The sequence below is a fragment of the Bidens hawaiensis genome, unplaced genomic scaffold, assembly GCF_021521415.1.
Source record: "Bidens hawaiensis isolate Kalapana, Puna unplaced genomic scaffold, B.hawaiensis_p1.1 tig00075014_1, whole genome shotgun sequence".
In the NCBI taxonomy this organism is placed as follows: Eukaryota; Viridiplantae; Streptophyta; class Magnoliopsida; order Asterales; family Asteraceae; genus Bidens; species Bidens hawaiensis.
This window is the reverse complement of record NW_027503019.1, coordinates 1-25,101: the sequence shown is the minus strand read 5'-3', so window position 1 is coordinate 25,101 and position 25,101 is coordinate 1. Positions and strand designations below refer to the sequence as shown.

The window sequence follows — 25,101 nt, the reverse complement described above, 5'->3', positions numbered from 1 at the left end:
TTGTGTCTAAAGCTCTTTCAATAGTTTTAAACACACAATTATGTATGTATATGTATATGTATATATATATGTATATGTATATGTATATGTATATGTATATGTGTATAGGTATCAAGGTATGTGTAAGAGTATATTATATGTATGTGTATTAGGATAAGTATGAGTATAAGAATGTGTATAATTATGACTATTACCGTTTGTTGAAAATGTGTAGCAACAATCGCTACGCATTCGGTACGAATTCAGATGAATTATTTTATAATAGTTATTATTATTATCATTAGCATAATTATTTGTATCATTATTAATTAACTTTTATTAACTATATAATAATATTATTGTTATGTACGTCTATGTATGTGTATTATGTCTGTATGTGTCAAGTTGCCACGATACTGCAACGGCCAAAGTCATCGCTTCCAGTTGAGTTTCACATGGGTTTTGATCAGTGTTTTTGAGACCGGACCTGTTCGACAGGGATTCAATCACATGACCGGTTCAATTCTACATGATTCGCTTGGTTCTTAAAAAATCAGCCTTTTCAAATCGGTTCACCGCTCCGACTAGGGGTTATTTATTCGGGTTTTGGTTTGTTCGGGTCGGGTTGTTCGGGTTTGAGCTCAAAACAAATTGACCCAAAAACCGACCCAAATAAGTTCAGTTTGTTCGGGTTTTGGGTTAAATGGGTCGGGTTAATTCGGGTCGGGTTTCGGGTTTATCAAATTAAAATATTTATCCACCTTTAACAATAAAACAAAACCATATTCTAAGTCGTTATAAAACCGTAATATACAACCATATTCAATAATGAATTATAATATTCAGCAAAACCTAAAATTTATCATACAAGCATGAATTAGATGGGATAGAGTGTTGTAGCATGTGGATCAATACTTGTGTAGATTGAAGAAACATGTCCAATACATATTGGTTTAAACTAGTAGGGGTTCCCGCGCGTTGCAGCGGGGACACAATGAGGATTTGATCGGTTTAATGAAATCTAGACTGTGTAAGATTAAATTCGTTACAATTTACAAGTGCACAGCCCGCTTTTCGAGTGGTTATATTATTACAATAAACGATCCAACAATCTACTACTAACATGTCTTGACAACATCAGTGTAACACAAAACAAATGTTGTGTTACTTTCATTTACATATCATTCACCAATAAATGTGGAGGGGAAATGGTTTAAACACTAAAACCATTACACCTATAATTGTATAGATTCAACGGTATTGAGATCTTGCATAATCCGGGGGCAGTGACAGAAAATCCATTCGATATTTCCGAACCGTTAATTCAAGGCTTAATTCCACATTATGTAGACTGCATTTGAACCCACAAAGTCAAAACAGATGCAACCTGCAACATTGACAATCATTTAACACTCTAAAACTGAGAACTATGACTATCTGAAATTTGAAATTAAAAGTTACTGTTTAAGGTAACGTGATACCAAAGTAACATCCAAAGGTAGTTTTAAAAAGGAATAAACATGGTCTAGCATGGAAATATGTAAAATTCAACATAATCAAGTGGCACATCAGGAAACAAAAGTGTGTTATGAGTCTAGTAAGCTTGTCAAATGGGCCACAACAAATATGTATACTTAAAAAAAAGTGTTTTACAAGTCAAGAAAACTGTCCAAATGGGCCGAATCAAGTATGTATACTTTATAGCAAACTAAAAAAATAAGCATTTTACGAGGCAAGCAAACTATCTGGCCAAATCAAATATAGGCATTTACAAGAAACGTAACAAAACATAGTGAATTTAACTTACCATATGAATATAACAAACAAAATACTACTCTCCTTGCTTTCTCTCAATAAAGTCACAAAAAGCAAACAGAATACAAACTTGCGTGAGGTCTAGAAAAACACATGTACCTGTTTGTTTACTCGTTGAATTTTGAGCTCTTTAACAATTTCCATAGCCCAAATCTTCATATCGGTTTTTCTAATCATGTAAGAATAAAAATTAAGTCTAATCATGTGCATACTCTTTTGTCTAAATTTATAAAAAAAAAATAACAAAAATGATGTAACAGTTTGACTCGATTTATTTTTAAGTAATTTTTTATTTCACACATTAGTCTAGTTTGGGTAGAACATATACCGGACCAACCGATTATTAAATATAAAGAACCCATTATTAAATAAAATAGTCAAACCCGTCCTGACGCGAACCAAAATAACCTTTTTTAAGAATAGATCTTATGAACCGTTTTGACCAAAAACTTATGAACCATAGCCCGAAACCGCCCTATATGACTTCACCATTTTCAGTAACCAGGCGCATGCCATTGGTTTCAGATTAGAGTGTGGCTAAACATTTTTAAAATAAGATAAGTTAGAAAAATATAATATTGTCATATGATTTAAAAAAAAAAAACTAACTACAGCTTAACATGTGATAGTTTTGTGCCCCAAAGTTAGGGCTTGTAATAAAAAAGCACCTAGTATAACCATGTTAGACAAGATATTATTCCATATTTAAATAATGTCTAATTGTATAAGGTCTAGTTTGTATTATTCAAGTCTATATATATCATGTAATCTCATTATTATTTACAATAACAATTATCATTCCCTCTAATTAACTTGGTATCACAGCCAGTTATTCCTAACCCTAATTCTGCAGCACAAACCTGCCGGCCCTACCTTTATTTTTTTTCCTGATCACACAACAGCAGCCTTGCTGCTGTCTTCCTCCGTTGTACCACCCCTCCAATCTTCCTCTTTCTTTCTTTTTCTAAAACCAATTACCTATGGCCACCCTCAATGCTTTTGATCAAAAAGAAAAAGTAGTCCACAACTCCCATAAGTTTGGATTTACCCTCAACTCCGATAACTACAGTTCCTGGTTATTGGTTATTCACCTGTTCTTAGTCACCAATAATCTTTTTGGTTATTTTGACAGAACCATACCCTGCCCTCCAACAACCATAATTGTTCCTGCAAATAATGCACCTGCACCACCACCCGAATCCCAACCTAATCCACAGTACCCAATCTGGCTTTCCAACGATGCACACGTTCGGATGCTCCTTATCTCCACTATCTCTGAGGGCGCTTTACATCATGCTAGAGGCACTCTTACTGCCCGTGACCTTTGGCTTGCCCTAGAGCGGGCCTTTGCACCTCACACTTCCTCCCGAGAATATACCTTAAAAACACAACTTTTAAGGATTGAGATGAAGGTTGATGAAACCCCTACAGCATACCTCCAACGTGCACAAGAATATGCCTTTGCCCTAGCTAATATTGGCGAACCCTTTAAAGAAAAAGACCTTGTTATGATGGTTATTTCTGGCCTACGTGACGAATACCATGGTGTTAAGACCACGGCCCTTACTCGTCAGTTTGCTTACAACGAACTTCATGCCGTGATTGCTGATCATGACTATATGCTTAAACGTTCTGCCCCAATTGTTCCACCTACTCAAGCATTCTCAGCCATGGCTCCATCTTCCGCTAAACCCACCGGAGGCAGCCCTACACCGCCATTAGATGTGGCTGTTCAGGCGGTCCAACAACTGGCGGCCCAACTTGGTGTGCAACTTCAGTTGCCATCTCAGCCCCAAGCCTTCTACACTAACCGATCCGGCAACAATCGCTTCAACAATCGGTAGGGTAACAGTCGTGGTAACTCTAATCGCTCGGGTGGTCCTAGTGGTGGAAATCGCAGTCAATTCAGTTGGGCATCAAATCAGAACGTAGTCTATGGATCCTGTCAAAGGTGTGGCATAGGGCATCTCCCCACTCACTGTCCTAATCGGGACCCAGCCACTGTTCGCCCAAGACAGCAGCCATCGGCTAATTTTGCAGATACCAGGTCATATGCTTCTTCTTCTTGGCTCCCTGACACGGGCTCTAGTCATCATGTTGCCCCATATCTCTCTAGTTTCGAGCATTCTGATGCATATCATGGCGGTGACAACCTCCATGTTGGAAATGGTAATGGTCTACCAATTTTACATATGGGCTCATCCACATTTAATTCCCCAAACCGTACCTTTAACCTTACCAATATCCTATATGTTCCCAAAATTAAACAAAACCTCCTTTCTGTTCAAAAATTTTGTCGTGATAATTATGTTTATTTTGAATTTCACGATTCTTTCTTTTCTGTGAAGGACAAGTCTACACACACTACCCTCCTCACGGGTCCAAGTAATGATGGGCTCTACTCGCTTCGGCTTCCAAGACAACAAGCTATTTCTAAAACTGCCTTTTCTGCTCATCGTGCTTCCTCCAACATTGGGCATCAAAGATTGGGACATCCTCATCCTCAGCTTTTGAAGTCAATGTTGTCTTTTTATCATTTACCTTTGAATAACAATAATTGTTCTGTTTCTTTTTGTGAACCTTGTTCTATTGGAAAATCATCAAAATTACATTTGTTATCTTCTACTTTTAAAACGCCCTGCTTGCGGTGCGCGCATATAATGTATATATGTGTGAACCCTCAGGTGGGCAAAAGTAAAATTGCACTAATTTTGACATTATTTTACTAATCTCATGAAAATAACGTTAAAAGTGGCGGAAGGTTAATCAGGCATCATGTGGTGGCGTTGATAGCCGAAAGACAAGGGCACATGCACCAATCAGCCGGTGTCCCGATGATTGAGTGCTATGTGCCTTATGTCCAAGGCTTGATGCAAAACTACTATCGAGCCGGGGGTCTCACCGGAAGCAGTCTCTATATCCCTATGGGATAGAGGTAAGGGTGTCTACATCTTACCCTCCTCAGACCCTACCATAGCATTGCTATTGGTGGGATATACTGAGTACGATGATGATGATGATGATGATGATGATGATGATGATGATGGTGATGATCTTCTACTTTTAAAAGTACACATATTTTATATTTGCTTATTTGTGACGTCTAGGGACCCGCTCCGTATCCATCTAGTGAGGGTCACAATTATTTTCTTTTGTGTGAAGATCACTTTTCAAAATTCATGTGGATTTTTCCATTTAAACATAAATCTGATGTTTATAATATTTTTAAACAGTTTCTAGTTATGGTTGAACGACAATTTCACACCAAACTTAAACAGGTCCAAACTGATGGGGGTGGAGAATTTCGGTCTCTATCCACCTTCTTTCAATCATTAGGCATTCTTCATCGCCTTTCCTGTTCACACATCAGCGAACAAAATGGTGTTGTGGAACGTCGACACCGACACGTGGTTGAAACAGGTCTCACTTTACTTGCTCAATCTCATGTACGTGCCACATCGTTTCTGGCATTTTTCCTTTGAAACAGCTGTCTACCTTATTAACCGCATGCCTTCACGCTCCAATTCTTCTCTCTCCTTTTCAACATCTTTTTCGTCATCCACCCGATTACTCCTTTTTAGAAGTCTTTGGTTCACAATGTTTTCCCCACCTACGTCCTTACAACAGACACAAAATTGACTTCCGCTCCACTCCATGTGTCTTTCTCGGATATAGCTCCCATAATCATGGTTATCGGTGCTTTGACCCCGAAACCTAGCGGACATACATTGCCCGGCATGTTCGCTTCAATGAACTCTGTTTTCCATTCAAATCTTCTCAACTTAACAATCTTCACTCCCCTTCACCCTCTCCCGACCCCTATGTCTCTATATATCCCAATCCACCTGACACCGATGACTTTATCCCACCTTCCGTACAACAAAATACTACCTCTACGGCTGCTGGTAACCCACCAGACCAGCCTTCACCAGCTGCTGTCCCAGCCTCCCCAGCAGCAGGGATACATGTCCCACCTCCTCCTCCACCACCTCCTAGGCCTCCCCTAATCCATACCTACCATCGCCGCCACAAACGACCCCCCCAAACAGCCACCAACCAGCCCCAAAACAACACTCATACAGCCACCGAACAGCCCCAAAACAGTAACCGAACAGCCCCAAAACACTCAAAGTTTTCAACGTGTCTCGCACCAAACCGAATGTACACAAATTACTCACTGAACCATCTCCGGATGTAAACAAATCATCCAGCTACCCGTTTACAGTCGGCCTAACAGTCTTATTGTAAAATACCAAAGCTAACTCAATATCAACCAGAAGCAACAATTCTCAGCTGCACCCTACGAGTAGTTTTTTAATACAAAAAGTAATAAAATATATAACTAATACATTAGAGTAAAAGCATACATCAAAACCAAATTCAAGCCGAACATGTAGACCACACACAAACACATGGTTGACATGTACATTTGATTTCAAACCTAATTCTTTTTAAATTTAATTTTGATATGGTTTTTGGTATGATTACACAAAACATTCATCAATTTATGATGCTAATTATAAAATCCTGGTCATGGCATTTTATCAAACAAACAAAAGTCAAATGATATTACCTTTGGAAAGAAATGGTCAAACGCCCACCTTAGACCACTTCTATTGAAGCGTTTGATATGAGCCCGGTAACCAAATGCTGCAACATGTCCTTTGCGTGAAGTCTCCCAAAGTGAAATCCTTTGTTAAAAAACAAACAAAAGAACGAAAAAATAATTAATTGTGGTTACAAAAACAATAAAAATATGAAATTTCGAGTTGAGTACAAACCAAAATACTTGTAATTTCAAATGATTGATCCCCGATCCAATCCATATGTATATTAACTGTCAAGTTTGGGACCATTTTTTGTTAGCGGTTCGTAAAAACACACCATGTTCGGCTGCAAGCCAATTGTTGTAAACTTCAAAGTTTTGCAGAATCATTGAGTCAGCAAAAGTCAAACCGAAAAAAGAAAGGGAACATTATATGCATTTGAAAAAAATAGTTTGCTACCGTACCTAGTACATTTCGGTGGCTCCCACCTACAATGAACAAAAGTCGATGACATTTATTTAACGCGTGCCTTCCTTATACCAAAAAAATTGCTCCAATTAGGATCCATCTGCATGATATAAGCATTATATAAGGTAGAAGACAATACTATAAACAAAAAAAAAATAGTTCATAAATCATCATTGTCACATGAAGTCGTTTTAATTTTAAGGACAGTAATCTAAATTTAGTATTCACTTCTAAAAATTTAGTTACGACCCGTACCAATACATAAAAGAAAATACTTCTATTAATTAGGTTTCAAGGAAAAGCTTCAAACCCGCTCCGACCCTAGGCCTTGTTGTGCAGAACTCGTTCCACCAAAACCTGTGAGGAAATTTAATACAGCACCGAACTCATGACTTTCTAAAGTCAATATTTTTTACATAACAATCTGGTTTGGCTTGGCTAAGTTTGGGCTCAAACAGAAACAATATATGAAATATCTGTTTAACTTTTAAATGCCATTCCGGTTGGTTCCGATTTTGGGTTTCGTTTTGGTTTTGTTCAGTTTTTGGTTTTGATTCGTTTTTGTTTTTGTATTTTTGGTTTCATTTACGATTTTTGGTTAGAGTACCCAAAACCGTGTTTTACTCGTAAAGCTAATTCATCTTATGATAAAGCTATAATATCATAATATCATCATAACAATTTCACGAATGCAATTTAAAGATGAAGTTAGATTTGATGTCAAAACCACCATAAAAATATGATTTGAAATATTTAGATAATAAAACTCGTATCCTCAGCCTATGTTGGTCACAATCTGTTTTTACGCCAACCTATTGTTGGTCATTAACTTGTGACCTGAACTAAATCGGGACTGTTTTTTAATTGACCCATTATGATTTGAAGCCGTTGTGACTTGTGTGACTCATGACAGGAACCAAATCAACTCGGCCGTTTTAATAGTGACTAATAATTGTGACGTCTGAGCCAAATTCATCAACTAAAAATAACGTTATGCTTAAATGATTTATATGAAGATGCATGCTAAAATAAATGTTTATCATAAGATGAATTAGCTTTACGAGTAAAACAAGAGTTCTCACCTTATGTATTCCACAATTCAAATTCAGTTTGTCACCAGGCGTTCAAAGGAATGAATCATAGCTATAACATGATGCGTATTGGGTATAAAATTAAGCGGTCAACTGTAGTTATGCAAGCATGTTGTTAGTATATATTGCAGTTATACATACAAGACAATTAACATGTTAGATCCAATTCAATCATAAAACCAACTAATTACATATTGTAATATATATTATAAACGATTGCAAAATTAATGAAACTCACCGGGACAAGGACCATCATCTAAAGCGGTCGTGCCGGTGCAATCGAAGGGGTTCAGATTCGAGTGAATATCCGTTGAGGGAAGACGATGACAATTGGAATCGATTGGGCAGTCCACACTTTACCAAGAATGAGCCGATTGGAAAAAAAAATAAAAAAAATCTAAATCAGTTGATTAGTTCCTCATGGCACATAGATGATTTTGAGAGTGAGATAGAGAACGACGTTTGAATTAGGAACAGATGATTGAGACTTCAACTGAAACCGTTTATTGAATGATTCAATTGAATTGAAGATATTAATCGGATAAGTTACTTTACCGCTAAACTACCCTATAAAATTTAGGATACATACATTGATGTATCATACTTCGGGTTATTCGGGTCAACCCGAATAAGGGTATTTCAACCCAAATACCAACCCGAATATTTTATCTCGGGTTGGGGTTAGGAGTTTAATCGGTTTCGGGTGAATTCGGATCAGGTTATTCGGGTCTCAGGTCGCTTCGGTTCAGGTTCCTTATTCGGGTACGGATAAAAAACACACCCCTAGCTCCGACCGAAGAACCGGACCGGTTCAGTGTGGAAAATAATTATTTTTTAATTGAAGATATTCCAGTCCGACCGGTTCTTCCGGTTGAACCGATGAACCGGTTCATTGTCCGACCCGGGTTATGAAAACATTGGTTTTGACTTTTGATCCAGATGAAATCCGGTGATTTGTGACTTGCTACGTGTGTGGTTTCTTGAACTGAATTTGGGAAATGGTGTTTCCCCTATTATACCAATCAATTTGCTATGAATGAGATTGAACCGGATACGTTTGTTTGAAATGGTGTTCTGACCATCGGAGGGGAGTTTTCTATTTGAAAGTTCTCTCTAAAACATCCAAAAATATTGAAAAACTTAAACCACAAGTCAACTAATTTATACAAGAAAACTAAATAATGAAATTAAGACTGCTATAAAAAGGATTTTCAGTATCCCACATGTCAATTCTTTGATCCTAGAACTTGCTGCTTAATCTTTCTCCTATCTTTAATGCCAATTCATCTCTGTTTCTCTGCAAAATGTAAATAAATCAACATAATATGCTAAAAATCCAAAAAGTAATATCACAAAAATAGGTGCATCTGCAATATTGTTTGTTAGTAACAACAGCGTTTATACTCGAACAAATTCATATCCGTGGTGTAATAACCTTCCTCAAACCAGATTGCTTTATTCTTAAGATCCCCTTTTCCTAAGGTGCATCTTTTTGTATGTGATTTTTTTGTTAGTTATTTGACGCTAATCCAAGAACTAACTGCTCAAGAATCAAGATAACAGATAAATTTATGGGATTCAAGAACTCACGGAATGAGATAGTACATCAAAGGATAAATAATTAGGTTTCATTTTTAATGGAATCAAGAAGAATGATATGCACACCCTTTGTGTGGCTTGTAGCTCCTATGGGCCATCCAGCATTGGTGATCATTAGAATCTGAACAAAAGTTATAATCATTTACCCTATATTCTTCTTGAGTTTTTTATTTAAGAATTTGAAAAACAAAAGATAAAAAAAAATTTCTTTTTTCATTCTTGAGTTTTTATTTAAAAGAAAAGAAAGAGAATGGAAAGAAAATTTAAGTCTTTTTTCCTCAAAAACTTTTCAGCCAAATATGGTTTGATTGTGATGGAAAGTTCTTATTAGCATATTACTTATTTACCATTTCTTAATTCACTTTTTCATGTTGCTATAAAGACATAATTGTAAAGTTACAATTTTTTTTCATATCTTTTCATTTCAATCTAACTCAAGAATATAATTAACACTTTCTTTTCTTTTCTTTTATTTTAACTCGAAGAATGACTTTTAAGTATATAATTTCTTTTCCTTTCTTTCATCTGTCCAATCTTACAAAATCTTTTCCTTGTACTTTAAACCCGAGAATGCAGTGATAAGGTCTTGTATTTTATTCCAACTTGAACTAACCTCTTGTAGATTGCGACTTTTTAAAGCTTGAACTAAACAGTATCCAAGCACATCCTATTTGTCTTCTTTTGACTTATAAGAGTCAAATGAGGAATAGTTCAGACTCAAAATTGATAATAGTTGTTTATTCTAGTTTGAAAACTAACCCACTGGCAAAGAAAAGTTCTCTCTATAACATGCAAAAGTAAAAACTCTACAGGTAAACTTAACCAAGTCAACTACTCTTTTATACAGGAAAACTAAAATGCAATCTAGATTCTAGACTGCAATATAAAGGACGATTCGATATCTCACGTGTCAATTCTTTGATCCCAGAACTTGCTGCTTAATCTCTTCTATCTTTGAAGCCAATTCATCCCTATTTCTCTGCAAAATGTGAAAAAAAAAACAATGCAATTAGTCAAAAAATACAGCTGCTAACTTTATAAAAAAAATTTGTTTGCAATTTTGCATACCTTAAAGAGCAAGTAACGCGTGGAGAGCCAGACACTGTAGCCAAGACCAACCAGTTCCATCAATTTAGGAAACTGTTAAAAAACATGTCAAACAAATACATAACTAAGTTATAAGGCAGGTTATGATATATTAAGATTTTAGTTTAGCAAGTACAGAAACCAAATAACACACCAAAGGTATACGATCAATGGATCCTACTATGTTTGCAGCCAACCATAGAGCTGTAACACCACCTACACCAAGCAAAGCAATCGAAAACGAATCTTCAAGATCCAACTACAAATCAAGCACAAGGATTCTTTATCACATATAAATATATAATCATACAAAAGTAACTAATCATCTTTATGATTCAGATAATATCCATGAGAAATAACAACATAGCATACCTCCGTTTTGAGCTTATTTAAGAAATCAATTTGAGGGAACTGATCATCTTCAGCAGCAGCATCATCTTTGAACAAACCAAATCCTCCAAACCCGGTATTCTCCTCGGGTTGACCATCGTTGACCGGCACTCCATCGTCAGTTTCTTCTTTAACATACTGATTTGCTTCACTTGATGTTTCCTTAGAAGCTGTTGCTTTTATAGACGAGTAACTGTACCCGCGTAAGCCTGTAAACCAAAATAAGCAAGAACCTAGTTAGTTTTATAGATTGAAGAAACATCTCTTACAATATCACATCAAAATTATTTAAAAACACTTATTGGGTAAGATCATCGTCATGCTACTTTTCAACAAAAAAAATCATAACTTTCACATGAATTTCACTGAAATCCCTCAATTTAGCTTACTATAAATTATAATTACTTTATAACGCAAGACCAGTACGTACATAATGCAGCGCTGGACGCGTAACCCGACATCAATACGCGTGTAACACGAATTCGGACACGCAACCGGTACCGAAAAGCAAATCCAAAGCCAAAATGTACCAAAATTTCCAAGGAAAAAAAATAACATCTTTTAAACCAACCCCAAACCTGTTGCGGCCGAACCCGTTCTGAGCCGACCCCTTTTGACCCAAACCAAAATACTAAATTTTATGAATGGACCCATTGTGACCCGACCCAACCCGTTTGCCAGTGATAACTATAATCATGAAATTACATATTCCTAGAAACAATTGAAACAGAATGTATGGATTTAACAGCAACAATAATCAAGTAAAATTTGAAGGAAATCGAGGGTGTATAGTTGCAAAAGAAAGTAAAAAGTGAGATTTGGAATGAGCACCTGGATAATTGAGAGAAATTGAGTTTGATTTCAGTTGCAGAGTGGTGATGTGATGGGCAAAAGTGAAAGAGGTAAGATTTGATTGACGATTTGGTATACAACGAGTAAAGGTGCAGATCTCCATTTTTGTGAAGAATAATGATGTTAGGGTTTTGCAATCGAGATTGATTTCTCGAGTATAACAAAAGCGGATGAAATTAAAATTAAAATTAAAAATTAAAAATTAAAAAAAACCAAGGTATATTTTTAAAAACTAAGAAAAAAACAAACTTACTAATCATCTATCAACATTATAGTTTCTGTAGTTTGCAACATTATTATTATTATTATTATTATTATTTTATTTTACTATTAAAGATGGAGGTGTTTCCTTTCTGATTCAGTTGGTTTTCACGATTCTTGTGTGTTAAACTAGTAACTGACTGGATTGATTGGGTTGACTGGGTCGACCAAACCCGCCAAAACGTTTTAGCTTTGGTTGGTTTCTTTAGCACGAAATCGTTCAGTTAGATCTTCAAAATTTCAGGAAAATGTTAGGTTCATTAGATAAAACCTTTGAGCATTGATGGGATTGCAAAACTACAAAAGAAATTGAGAAAAGTTGATATCGCTTAATAAAATACTTATGGGCGCATTATAATTGAGTAAACACCCATTTTTTTAGGAAAAGAGTTTTTGCTTGAATATAATAAACAAAAATACGTGTGCATGTGTGTGTTTGTATATATGTAAGTACGGGTTTTAATCCTTTCAAGTTGGTGGGTTGAATTCTTCAATCTTAATCTGGACCATACGGTTATTCGTGTATTTCGTGCCGAAACCACTTTATATCGTGTTATGTCAGGATCGTATTTCAGGTCGACCTGTTCTATGTTCATTAAGTATTTGAGTTATACCTATTGACTTAGTAACATTTAATAGACTAATTACTCTGATTCATATGAAATATTTTTGTAATTTATGTTATATAATATATTTTGTGTATTTACCATTTATTCCTAATTATCTAACTTTAAGTTATATGTTTAGCTCGAGATTTAAATTGGTGAATGCAATAGTGAGGCTTTATTATAGAGAGTTTTTGAATGAGTATTCTTTTTTCAATAATAAATTTTCTTTTGTTTTTTTATCCTATGCCTTGATTTTATACAGTGGGCAAGCAATTTGAGACTTACGGTCACGAGCAATGTTTATACAACTATACAGCTAAACTAAGCCCATTGCAAGCGGCCCATGTTGTATAATCTTGTTATATACGTCTGCTATGTGGCCCAACCCAAGTAAACCATGCAATTAAATATAATTAGCCTAGTTCGGAATTTGGATATTTCAAGTATAGCACATTAGCATGTACACTTCTCTGTTTAAACTTTAAAGTGAGAAAATACAATGAATTCAAATTAATAAACAATGACACATCAAGCAACTCAAACAAAGTAGTAATATTCATTGCATTAAGAAGTTGCAAGTTTGGCCCTAAAAGGCTTCAAAAATGGGTGCTACACAACGTGACAACACACCCTAAAAAAACAACACTGAAGCTCGATTAAGTAATTTAAACAACAAAGTTTGTTTCTAAACCCTGTATACTAGCCAAAAGGTACTTGCTTCTCAACCATTTATGCCCACAAGGTAGAAAAGGAGCTGTTGGCCTAGGGTGGAGACCAAATAATAACGACAAATTAACGAGTTTATTAATATTTTCACGCTACCACTAACATATCGGAAATACGATAATCTTGCAATTAGTTAAGGTATCCATGTCGTTATTTACGTCGTCAAGACTCAAGCTATAGCTATATATTTATTTGTGTTACAACTGACATAATAATTTAATAGTACATATTCCAGACAGTCATCAATTTTAAAATAAGTGAAACATATTTTAATATGTTCATAAGAAAGTTATGAACAATTTCAAAATATAATAAATGCCAGTCTAGTGATTCAGAAATCTTTGTCATTTATTTTTCAACGAATATTTATATTTTATATATCATGTAATATTACAATATAATATTTTTTAAAAACTATGATGATTCAATTATCTTTCGAAAGTACATAAAAACAAATTATAACAAAAATGATGTGCATATTTTTAATTTGATCAATCGTTCTTTCAAATCTCATTTGCATATGATTGAGTTTGTAAGTTTTAATGTTTTACTTATTAAATAAATATATATACAAATTTGATTGATTCATTATAAGAAGAAGAAAAAAAATCTCAACTCACAATCTAAAAATATTAAAAAGATTATTCAAGTTGAATGTTTCTAAAAAAATATTTTTAACATTCAAAGTTCTAAAATTTGAAAACTTTACATATTATTATTTGGATAATAACTCATATTTTATAAACGTGTATACTTTACTTACACATGTACACAAATCACGTCTCTTTTAGATGAACTCATATAAGATCAAATTAATACTTAAAGAATATACATATATTTTAATCAATATTACTAGTATAGCTAAACAAACTACCTGAAACGGTAATCTTACAGTAAACAAAACATTGTCCTTACTTATGTCAACAATTATAATTTATGTAATTATTGCTGACACATCTGGCATATTTTAACTTGATAGTATAAGATAATGTATTTCTTATTTAACTTGTTTAGAACACTAGTACCGAAACATAAGTAGTTAGATAACTATTTACATACCTTATTAACCTTATTATGAAGCATCTTCCAAAGTTCATTTCATATGCATTCAAGCATACTCTTCATGATCTTCATCTAAAGTCTTCAAAACACCAGCATATATAATTTGATTATTTGAACATCATAATGAGAGTTCTTCATTTCTTCAACCCAAATTGTATTGTGAAAGCAGGTGGTAAATAAAGAGAAAAAGAGGCACTGAACCACAATCCAGGACAATTAACTTGACTAGAAAAGATCACAATATAAAATATAAGTTATTATTAACTTTTTTTTTCACTTGATCATGTCGAAGGAATCCGCCGACGGTAAAGGACAAAACATGCCCCTGTTCCCAATTATGGCTCAACACGTGTTTGCTTGATAAATAAATATGGTAATTATGTTACTTTTAGTATTATAAATTATTGTCAAATGTCGAAAATTGTTGCATGTAGCTGTTTGAGATTTATTTTAATGTGATTACTTGAAGAAAATTCCCGAAATGTTCTATATTTTGTTCTATAAATTCGAATTTCCTTTGGTGATGTGTTATCCCATCAATGCCGCCGTATAGAAATTATAGGCGGTACGTTTATGATCCAATCATATCACGTCATGTGGTCAAAACAAAACAAGTCATCCCTGCATGTTTCGAAACGTAATGTGTCGTTCTCGGATTTGTTTAAGAAAGAAGAAAATCCAAAAGCTAGGAACTCGAGTTTTTTGTGCGATTGCCTGAGAATTGAGACAGTTCAGGTTTACTAAAATAGTTTAATTAGCTCCCGGGTATTATAAAACGAGAGCACGGTATGGTTATAGGTTATAGTATGGTATTTAAAATAAATATAATAAGATTCATTTAGTAGATTTTGTCTCACATGTATACCTTTCAAAATGAGTATTCATAATTCCTAAAAAAAATAAGTAAAAAAGCATGTTAATTATATCCAAATTTGGAGGCACCAATCATTTTAATTAATCGTGGGTAGACAAATTATGGGATTTGCGTTCTCATGTAAGATTAGTCCAGGATCATGGGATTCTTTTCTATTAGATATGAAGTGTTGTAGCACAAAATGTACTTTCGATTGATGATGAAAAAAGAGAATCTTTGTTCAGTATTCCACCTTAACGACAGAAAAAATGATATGATTGATCAAATTGTATCGGGGATGACGTTTTTCAGCCACATTGCGTGATATGTTTGGATCACAAAAGCGTCAGCTCGAATTTCAAACACGGTGGCGTCGACGGGTTTGTGTTGGATAAAGATGGAAATTTGAATTTGGGGTGACTAAAATAAATTCTCTTCTAGAAAGAGGACATGTTGGGATTTTGACCTAAATGTAGCTTATAACAACACTTGTTTGGTCTAGTGTCAAAGATGTATGACCTCCAATCAAATAGTTGTGTGTTCTAACCTCACGTGAGACATAAGTTAAATAAACGGAAACAAAAATTTAGCTGTTAAGAAAATAATGCAACAACTTATATAATGCAACAAAAAAATATGTTATATAAAGTTTGGAATCTAATTATATGACGTGCCTACAAGAAGAAATTCAAAATGTACGATGTTTGAAAAAGCCATAAAACATAAAGGAAATCTAATCTCGTATCAAGGTATTCTTGCGATCCATAATCGTACGATTATGGAATTCCCTCCATTGAATTGGACTATTATTGAACAAATAACCGATGTGCTTGTTGTTCTAAAAATGAGTAGAAATAATTTATTAGGTCACTATCCCACGAGCCCTTTATTAGTTAGCCAATTTTTTTTTCTAATATGTAACAAATTAAATGACTTGTCATTTAGAGGAAAATCGTTTTCCGATATAATACTACCAATTAATAAATCTTATAGAATATTCCAAAGATGTGCTCCGGTTATTATTTGTGTCACTGCTTTGAACCTTTGCGTAAATGTAATGGGGTAGAAAATTTACTTGAAAAACTTTCTTATGATTTGGATTTACACAATGCCGAAGTGTTTTATATCTAATCTAACTATACTAATAAAAAAAATAATGAAGATGATATGGCAATCCCACATTCATTCTTGTTCTAATCTCTCTTCTCATTCATTTGACTTATCCATGGGTTATGGAGCAAAATTATATTGACAAATGGGTTATAATTTCCTTTCCAATGTTTTAATCTCTCATTTAATTTTATCTAACAATACATGGATCATGGGTCAAGATAATTTTGAAAAATGATTTATAATTTCATTTTTAATTATCTAATCCCTTTCTCATGGGATTACTCTATAGAATAGTAACCAACTTTGAAAGTTGTTCCAATCAAGTTGTTCCAATTATGTTCCAATCTAACTATACTAATAAAAGAAAATAATGAAGATGATGTGGCAATCTCACATTCATTCTTGGTCTAATCTCTCTTCTCATTCATTTGACTTATCCATGGGTTATGGAGCAAAACCATGTTGACAAATGGGTTATAATTTCCTTTCCGATGCTCTAATCTCTCATTTAATTTTACCTAACAATGCATGGTTCACGGGTCAAGATAATTTTGACAAATGAGTTATAATTTCATTTTTAATTATCTAATCCCTTTCTCATGGGATTACTCTATAGAATAGTAACTAACTTTGAAAGTTGTTTCAATCAAGTAATTGATAAAAACTTTTGTTCCAATCAGGTCATTGAACTTTCATTTTTGTTCCAATCCATATTTTACATGTATAGCATGTAATCTAGGTTTTTTTTTAATATTTCAATGTTTTTACTTTACATAATAACTTTTAAACTTTTAAAGGTTGCGAAAATTAGTAAAAATGCGAAATATAATTTTAAAATTCCGAAAATTTGCAAAAAAAGTTCGGAAAATTGCAATAAATTGCAAAAATTGAAAAAAAAATGTTCAAAACGGGTCGGAACGGGTTAGGGTCAACATGATCGGGTTAGAACGGGTCAAGATCGGAACGGGTCAAAACGAGTTTCAGGTCAGCTTTTTTTTTTGGACCAACGAATCAGCGTGTTTTCAACACGTTACAGCTCGTTTAAGCGATTTTTTAATTCGTTTCAGCACTTAACAGCTCATTTAAGCTATTTTTAGCTCGTTTCAGCACCTTACAGCTTGTTTAAGCGATTTTTCAGCTCGTTTCAGCACCTAACAGCTCGTTTCAGCACCTAACAGCTCGTGTAAGCGATTTTTTAGCTCGTTTCAGCACCTAACAACTCGTTTAAGCGATTTTACAGTTCGTTTCATCACCTAACAACTCGTTTAAGAGATATTTCAGTTCGTTCCGACCCGAAACCTGTTCCTAAATCATTGTTAGGTGCTGAAACGAACTGAAAAATCGCTTAAACTAGCTGTTAGGTGCTGAAACGAGCTGAAAAATCGGTTGAATGAGCTGTTAGGTGCCGAAACGAGCTGAAAAATCGCTTAAACGAGCTGTTAGGTGCCGAAACGAGCTGAAAAATTGCTTAAACGAGCTGTTAGGTACCGAAACGAGTTGAAAAATCGCTTAAATGAGCTGTTAGGTACCGAAACGAGCTGAAAAATCGCTTAAACGAGCTGTTAGGTGCTCAAACGAGCTGAAAAATCGCTTAAACGAACTGTTAGGTGCTGAAACGAGCTGGAAATCGCTTAAGCGAGCTGGTAGGTGCCGAAACAAGCTGAAAAATCGCTTAAACGAGATGTTAGGTGCTTAAACGAGCTGTTAGATGCTGAAACGAGCTGAAAAATCGCTCAAACGAGCTGTTACGTGCTGAAACGAGCTAAAAACCGCTTAAACGAGCTGTTAGGTGCTGAAACGAGCTGTTAGGTGCTGAAACGAGCTGAAAAATTGCTTAAACGAGCTGTTAGGTGCTGAAATGAGCTGAAAAATCGCTTAAATGAGCTGTTAGGTGCTGAAACGAGCTGAAAAATCGCTTAAATGAGATGTTAGGTGCTGAAACAAGCTGAAAAATCGCTTAAACGAGCTGTTAGGTGTTGAAACAAGCGGAAAAATCGCTTTAAACGAGCTATTAAGTGCTGAAACGAACTGAAAAAAATCGCTTAAACGAGTTTTTGCTGTTAAAACGAGCTGTAACGTGTTGAAAACGCGCTGATTCGTTGGTCGAAAAAAAAACTGACCCGAAACCCGTTTTGACTTTGACCCGTTCTAACCCGACTCTGTTGATCCTAACCCGTTCCGACCCGTTTTGAACATTTTTTTTTAATTTTTTTACAATTTTTCAATTTATTGCAATTTTCCAAACTTTTTTTGCAAATTTTCGGAATTTTAAAATTATATTTCGCATTTTTATTAATTTTCGTAACCTTTAAAAGTTATTATGCAAAGTAAAAACATTGAAAAATTAGAAAAAACCTAGATTACCTGTTATCTAGGTAAAATATCTATGATTGGAACAAAAATGAAAGTTTAATGACCTGATTGGAACAAAAGTTTTTATCAGTGACCTGATTGAAACAATTTTCAAAGTTGGTTATTATTCTATGGAGTAATCCCATTTCTCATCTTATTTATTCTAACAATTCATAGGTCATGAGACAAAGCAATTTTGAGAAATGAGTTATAAGTTTCATTCTAATTTTCTAATCTTTCATCTCATTCATCATAGTTATTCACGGGTAATTGGTCAAAACAATTTATGCAAATATTGTATATATAAAATCGATTTTGTAAATTTGAGATTCTAGACTTTTTATTGTTTGTACTATATATTTTATTTTACCTTTAATTTTTTTCATTTCTTTCAAATAATCGAAGTATTTGACAAATCCCGTGTAATACACGGGTTCAAAAGCTAGTTTAATAATATAAAAGATAAGTTTAGCAAAAATTTATCAAGTTTGTTCAATGTAATTTATCTAGCAAAATATGGTACAACAATATCATCCATTCATTCTCAATGAGAAGTTTGATCGCTTTGGGCCGTTCCATTTTTAAACTTGTCTAATACTTGTGCTACTGAAAATTGATAAAGCAACTGGGGGGACTTTATGTAACGAACTCGGGAGGTATGCTGGAACAAACCTTATAACTATAGGTTCACAAATTATAAAACTTGTAATATGTTGCTTGGTGGAATGCTAAAGATCAATTTTCGATCCTATCCACTATTGACCGACATTATTAAATGTCCAAGATTCTTGATATAATGCTAACTGTTTATGTTTCCCTTATATATTTTAATTAATATTTTAATAGTTTTTTTTCGTTTTTAATTAAGATTTGTATATTACTAATGTTTTTATGTTTCGTAGGTTCCGGATTTGATCGTGATGAAAAAGGGCAAAAACGAGCCGAAACGGAGTTCCGGAACGGTCAGGAAGGTGCTAGAACAGAGAACCGGTCAGACTGGGCCGGTCAGACCGGCCCCATAGAAAAGCACGCCGCGTCGCGCGGAGGGATCCCCTATACCCGGTCGCCGGCGCCTAGGGGATGTTGGGCTAGATTAATTCCGTTTTTACTTATTATTGGGCCTTGTTTTGGGCATTTAAACACCTTTAACTTAAACCTGACATAACCTGAAAGCCCCTAGCCGATTTTGGAGAGTTATTGGAGCATATTTTTGAGCTTTGCGATGATTTTGAAGGCAAGAAGACAGCCGGTGAAGAGCTACACGTTCACGTTCGAGTTTACGGGTTTTATCATCTTCGATTCCCCGTTTCTTATATTTTCACCATGTTTTCGTTATTATTTGTTTTGTTTGATTTAGACTTTATGATGCTAGGCTAAATTCCATATACTGCCCAAGTCATGATGAACCTTAGTTCGGTTTGATTTTATTTGGATTTCGTTTCGTTATGGATTTTATGTTCTAAGTAAACGGTTGAGTTTGATTTAATTGATGCGTTTGATTGTTTGGTTTTGTTTACTTGAATTTATTGTTTCACATTGTCCTTGTTGGTTGTTTCATAGGATAGGGTTTTGTTAGGTCATTTACTGTGTGCTCTTGACTAGTTTGTGATTAATATGCATTAAAATCATAGAAACAATAAAATCAATTAAACAGATAAAAGTGAGCTGCTAGTCTAAAAAGTTGTAAAGTGATAGGCTATTGATAAATCTTTGCTTGTCGGGATTGATAGATTTAGTTCTTCGTAAGGAGCCCGTCTATGTTTGATTGTCAGCTTAGTCTATTAGATTAATTGAGTCTGCTTTTCTATCTTTTGAATTTCGCGCTGTAAGGTAGGTTTTCGTCATAAAAGATATTTAGACATAAACGTTTAAATAACCGTAAGGAAATTTAATATAAAACTGGTGAGTCTTAAAACTTGTTAGATATCCATAGGCGTCTTCTTAAAGTTCAAGGGTCATGTTCGGGTTTTCTGTCAAGGGACTATTTTATGATCCCGGTTCCATAACTTACGTTTTTCCATTTAAATTAATAACCGTAACTTTGGGGATTCTGATCTGGGTAGTTATCTTTATCATCTGAATCAATCCAAGTTTTCTTAATTGTTTTCTTTAGTTAAATTAATTAGGTTAAGTTTTTATATTAAATTAATTAATTAAGTAGTAATGATTATGTTTTGTTATTATTATAATAATTAGGGTTAGGGTTTTATATTATATTATTTGTTTTATTATTAGTTAATTAAAGTAATCATTAGTTAATTATTATTAAGTCTTAATTATTAGTATTAAACCCCCCCTCAAATATTATTATTAAATAGTCGTGTCTTGTAGTTGAGTCTAATTTGCTAGTTTCGTAATTTAAAGAGTCTCGTGGGTTCGATATCCAGACTTATTTAGCTGTACTAGAGTCGATCGGTTCACTTGTCGGTTAGTAGTTTAAGTTAAGTTTAAGAGTCTAGAGTATTACTTAGTGTCTAGATTAGTATAATTTTAGTTAATAATTGTTTGACTACTTTTAGAACATCAAGTTTTTGGCACCGTTGCCGGGGACTCTTAGCAATTGTGTTATTAGCTTTACTTGGGCTTATCTACTACATACGTGCTATTTGTTTTATTTTTGCCGTATGAGTCTAATTTAGGTTTTAGTTTATTTTTGTTTGTTTTTAAGTATTTGAGTCTACTCACTCAGTCTTTTGCGTTTTTCAGGTTTATGCCACATCTTCGTTCGCAAGGACCACCACTGGCTGATCTTGAATTTTCCCCGTTGAGGTCCGAGGCTAGTTCGTCACAAAAATCGTCACCGCACAGTTCACCACTAGAAAGCCCGAAAAGCCAACCAGAAGTTCAAATGGCCGACGATAGGACAATTGCTGCTCAAGCCTTCGATGGCTTAACCGGAAACCAATCATGCATCGTAGTTCCCGAGATCGACAACCGCAACTCGTGGCAAATTCCGTCATACGTCATGAACAACATCGTTCAAACCAATCAGTTTAATGGGCGTGATGACGAGGATGCACCGGCTCACATTAACCGACTTTACCGCGTTCTTAAAACTTTTAATTTACAAGGTGATACCGAAGATGCTATTTTCTTACATTTATTTCCGTTATCACTTGCAGGTAAAGCAGCTACTTGGCTTGACACTCAGCCACCTAGCCGTTCACCACTTGGGAAGCATTGCGTTCAGATTTTATCAAAAGATACTTCCCACCGGCTAAAGCGGCTATTCTTCGTGATCAGATCCACTCGTTTCACATGGAGCCGGGGGAGCAATATTGTCATGCTTGGGAGCGTTTTCAGAACCTACTTGCCCGTTGTTTATAAAATGGTCTTACACCATGGGATCTCGTGGAAAAATTTTACAACAGGCTGAACTACGAAACCCAAGTTCTGTTCGACACGGCCGCGGGAGGAAGTTTACTGGCTAGGAAAAATGCCACCGATTGTAACGAGATGTTTGAGAGCTTCGCTCAATCGGACCTTGCCAAAGTGCCACATCGCGGGAATTCCACTCTCGTTAGCAGTACATCCTCGTCCGCTCAAGGTGTACACCAGGTTAATCAGGATACTAGTGTGGCTGCTGCTTTGGAATCACTAACTAGAGAGGTTAAGGAGCTGAAGGCCAAGGTGGACAGGTGTGAGTTTTGTAGGGGTGGGCATGATACATTGGAATGCCCGGTGATGAATCAACAGGTCGATTTTGTTGCTAGTCAGAATAGGTTTCCCAATAATTACAACAACTATAATCAGAGTTGGAACACCTACAAGAACCCGAATCAGAACAATTCCAACTAGCGTCTGTCAGGCGCACCACCCGGATTTAAAAATTCTTATGCTCCAGCACAAGGTCAGTATTTTATTAATAATAACACCGATGGTACTAATGTTCAAAATAATGTTCAGGATTCGAACGGTGAAATTGGTCGTTTGGAAGAGATGATGAAGCAAATCCTGGAGAGAGATCAAGTTACACAGAGAAAGTTTGCCGAACACGACCTACTTTTTAGGAATCAACAATATGCTATTCTTGATATTCAAAGAATTGTTGGTGATATTGCTCGTCGTTTAGAAGAAAGGCCCCCAGGTCAGTTTTCGGGTATTCCTCAAACTAATCCGGCTGCTCAATTGAAAGCCATCTCCACTCGTAGTGGTAGGGTTTTTGGTCCGGAGGTAGTTAGTAAAGAAATTGGGGAAAATGGGGATGATGAGTTGGTAGATGAGGAGATAGAGGTAGAGGCTCCGAGTAAGTCACAAGTTTCAACACCAATTATTGAGCCACTATTTGAAAAGAAGCCGGTTGGAGTTCGGCCACCATCACACATCATTAACCCTGCTTATGTCCCGTATCCCGTCCGTCTAAAGAATCAACAGTATACGAAAGATTACGGGCATTTTCTCAATATTTTTAGCCAATTAAATGTTAACCTCCCGTTCGTCGAGGTCCTCCAGCATATGCCTAAATATGACAAGTTTTTGAAAGACCTTCTTAAAAGAAAGGATAAGTTGGAGGAGTTGTCGACTGTACCGCTGAATGGAGAGTGTTCTGCAGTAGTCCTTAATAAAGTACCGGAGAAGTTACCCGACCCCGGTGTTTTTACCATTCCATGTATTTTCAAAAGTGATACGATGTGTCAAGCATCGGCCGATCTTGGAGCTAGTATAAACCTCATGCCATATTCTTTATATGAAAAGTTGGGTCTAGGAGAGCTGACCCCGACTCGTATGACGTTGTCTTTAGCCGATCGTTCCATTAAGTATCTGAGGGGTGTCGTGGAAATTTGCTCGTTAAAGTAGATAATTTGGTTTTTCCCGCAGATTTTGTTGTTTTAGATATGGAGGCCGACGAGAGAGTTCCTATTATTTGGGGTCGTCCGTTTTTACGTACTGCTAGGGCAATCATAGATGTGTTTGAAGGCAAGATAACTCTTAGAGCCGGTGATGAAAGTGCCACTTATTTGGCGAAGTCCATGAGACATCCGAGTGGTCAAGAAGGTCTTATTGATCCATGTCATCCAATTTATTCGATAGAATCATTTATCTCGCAGATGGGTCCTAGTCTTGACGATCCCCGTTCGGTGAGTACGAGTGTGAAAAAGGAGCGAGCGGTTTCTAGTTCTCGGGTAATGGTGAAGTGTGTTGGAGAAAGAGGCGGTGGAAAGCGTAAGTTTGAAAGGGTTAGTAGAGTTAGAAAGAAGAAGACCAAGATTGATGAATGGTCGGATCGTAATTCGATATCTTTTAGGGCATTGGAGTTCTACCGAGGTGGAGGAAGCTCCACTCGGTCCGCCACGTGATTCGCATAATATGGGTTCTTGAGTGAAAACTCAAGTGTAGAGTTTGTATATTTTATTTTATTTTATTTTTATTTCTATTTTCTTTTTCTTTGAGTCACTAACGTAGTTTTGGTAGTTCGACTTTGTTTTGTGTTTTTAAGTTTTGCTAGTTTGAAGATTGTGTGAGCTAGAGAGACGATCCCCATGGAAGACTATATTGAAAAAGACAAGTGTGGGGATGGTGGAGCCGCCGAGCCGTATACTTTATATTTATTATTTGATGCTAATTATTCATGTTTTATATATTTTTGGGATGTTAACGCACTTTAATTGCATAATATCTATCAGTTTGATAAGATACATTTTTAGATATGTTTGTTTTGTTTTGCCGCTTACGTTCGTGAAAGAAGGAGTTACCATTTGTTGCGCACGTTCGTAGTTGGAGGGCATTCCTGGAAAGAAGACTTTGGCATCATATTTCATTCGCATATTACCAGCTAAGTCTTTTCCATTATCTAGCTTGTTAATATTTTTAGTTTGTATTTTGTTTTTAATTTTTAGTTTTAGTTTTTTGTAGTCCGACTTTATTTTAATTTTATTTTTATTTTAAGTCGTCCTTATCCTTGAATTGAGGACAATGCAAAATTTAAGTGTGGGGATAGGGTATTTGAGTCGTAGTTCAAATTGATTTTGTTTTAAAAAAATAAAATAAAAAAAATAAATAGATAATTTTTAAAAAAAATGAAAAATTTTTAAAAATGTCCCTTGAAGTTAGTTTTTTTGCGTTAAAGTAGGAGATGATGATATTTATCAGAAATTAGTTTTTTAAACTACTAATAATATTAGATAAATAAAAGAAAGCTCACTTAACTCGGGATATGTCGGTAGGCTCAGTCTTGAAAATGAAAGGACAATTTGATAAAATGGGTCGGAAATCTCTTGTGGGTAAAGCGTTTTGTCCGTGTAAGATAAGTAAGATAAGTAATGAAAGGTCAGCCATACTCAAGCCTCAATACTTGGTAT

The 25,101-nt window shown here is 35.2% G+C and overlaps 1 protein-coding gene across 2 annotated transcripts; it reads right to left on the bottom strand.

Moving 5' to 3' along the window:
* Nucleotides 1–9,163: 9,163 nt before the first annotated feature.
* Nucleotides 9,164–11,941, bottom strand: LOC143606497 (protein CURVATURE THYLAKOID 1D, chloroplastic-like). Of its 2 annotated transcripts, XM_077082253.1 has the most exons (6): nucleotides 11,807–11,941; nucleotides 10,958–11,184; nucleotides 10,740–10,844; nucleotides 10,568–10,639; nucleotides 10,407–10,478; nucleotides 9,164–9,197 (listed from the first exon to the last, which is right to left on the bottom strand). In XM_077082253.1, exons 1-5 carry the CDS (start codon nucleotides 11,928–11,930, stop codon nucleotides 10,410–10,412), a joined length of 597 nt encoding a protein of 198 aa, XP_076938368.1. In that variant the 5' UTR covers nucleotides 11,931–11,941; the 3' UTR covers nucleotides 9,164–9,197; nucleotides 10,407–10,409. The 2 variants fall into 2 exon arrangements, with proteins under 2 accessions (XP_076938368.1, XP_076938367.1); XM_077082252.1 differs by lacking the exon at nucleotides 9,164–9,197 and having other exon boundaries at nucleotides 10,108–10,478.
* Nucleotides 11,942–25,101: the final 13,160 nt, after the last annotated feature.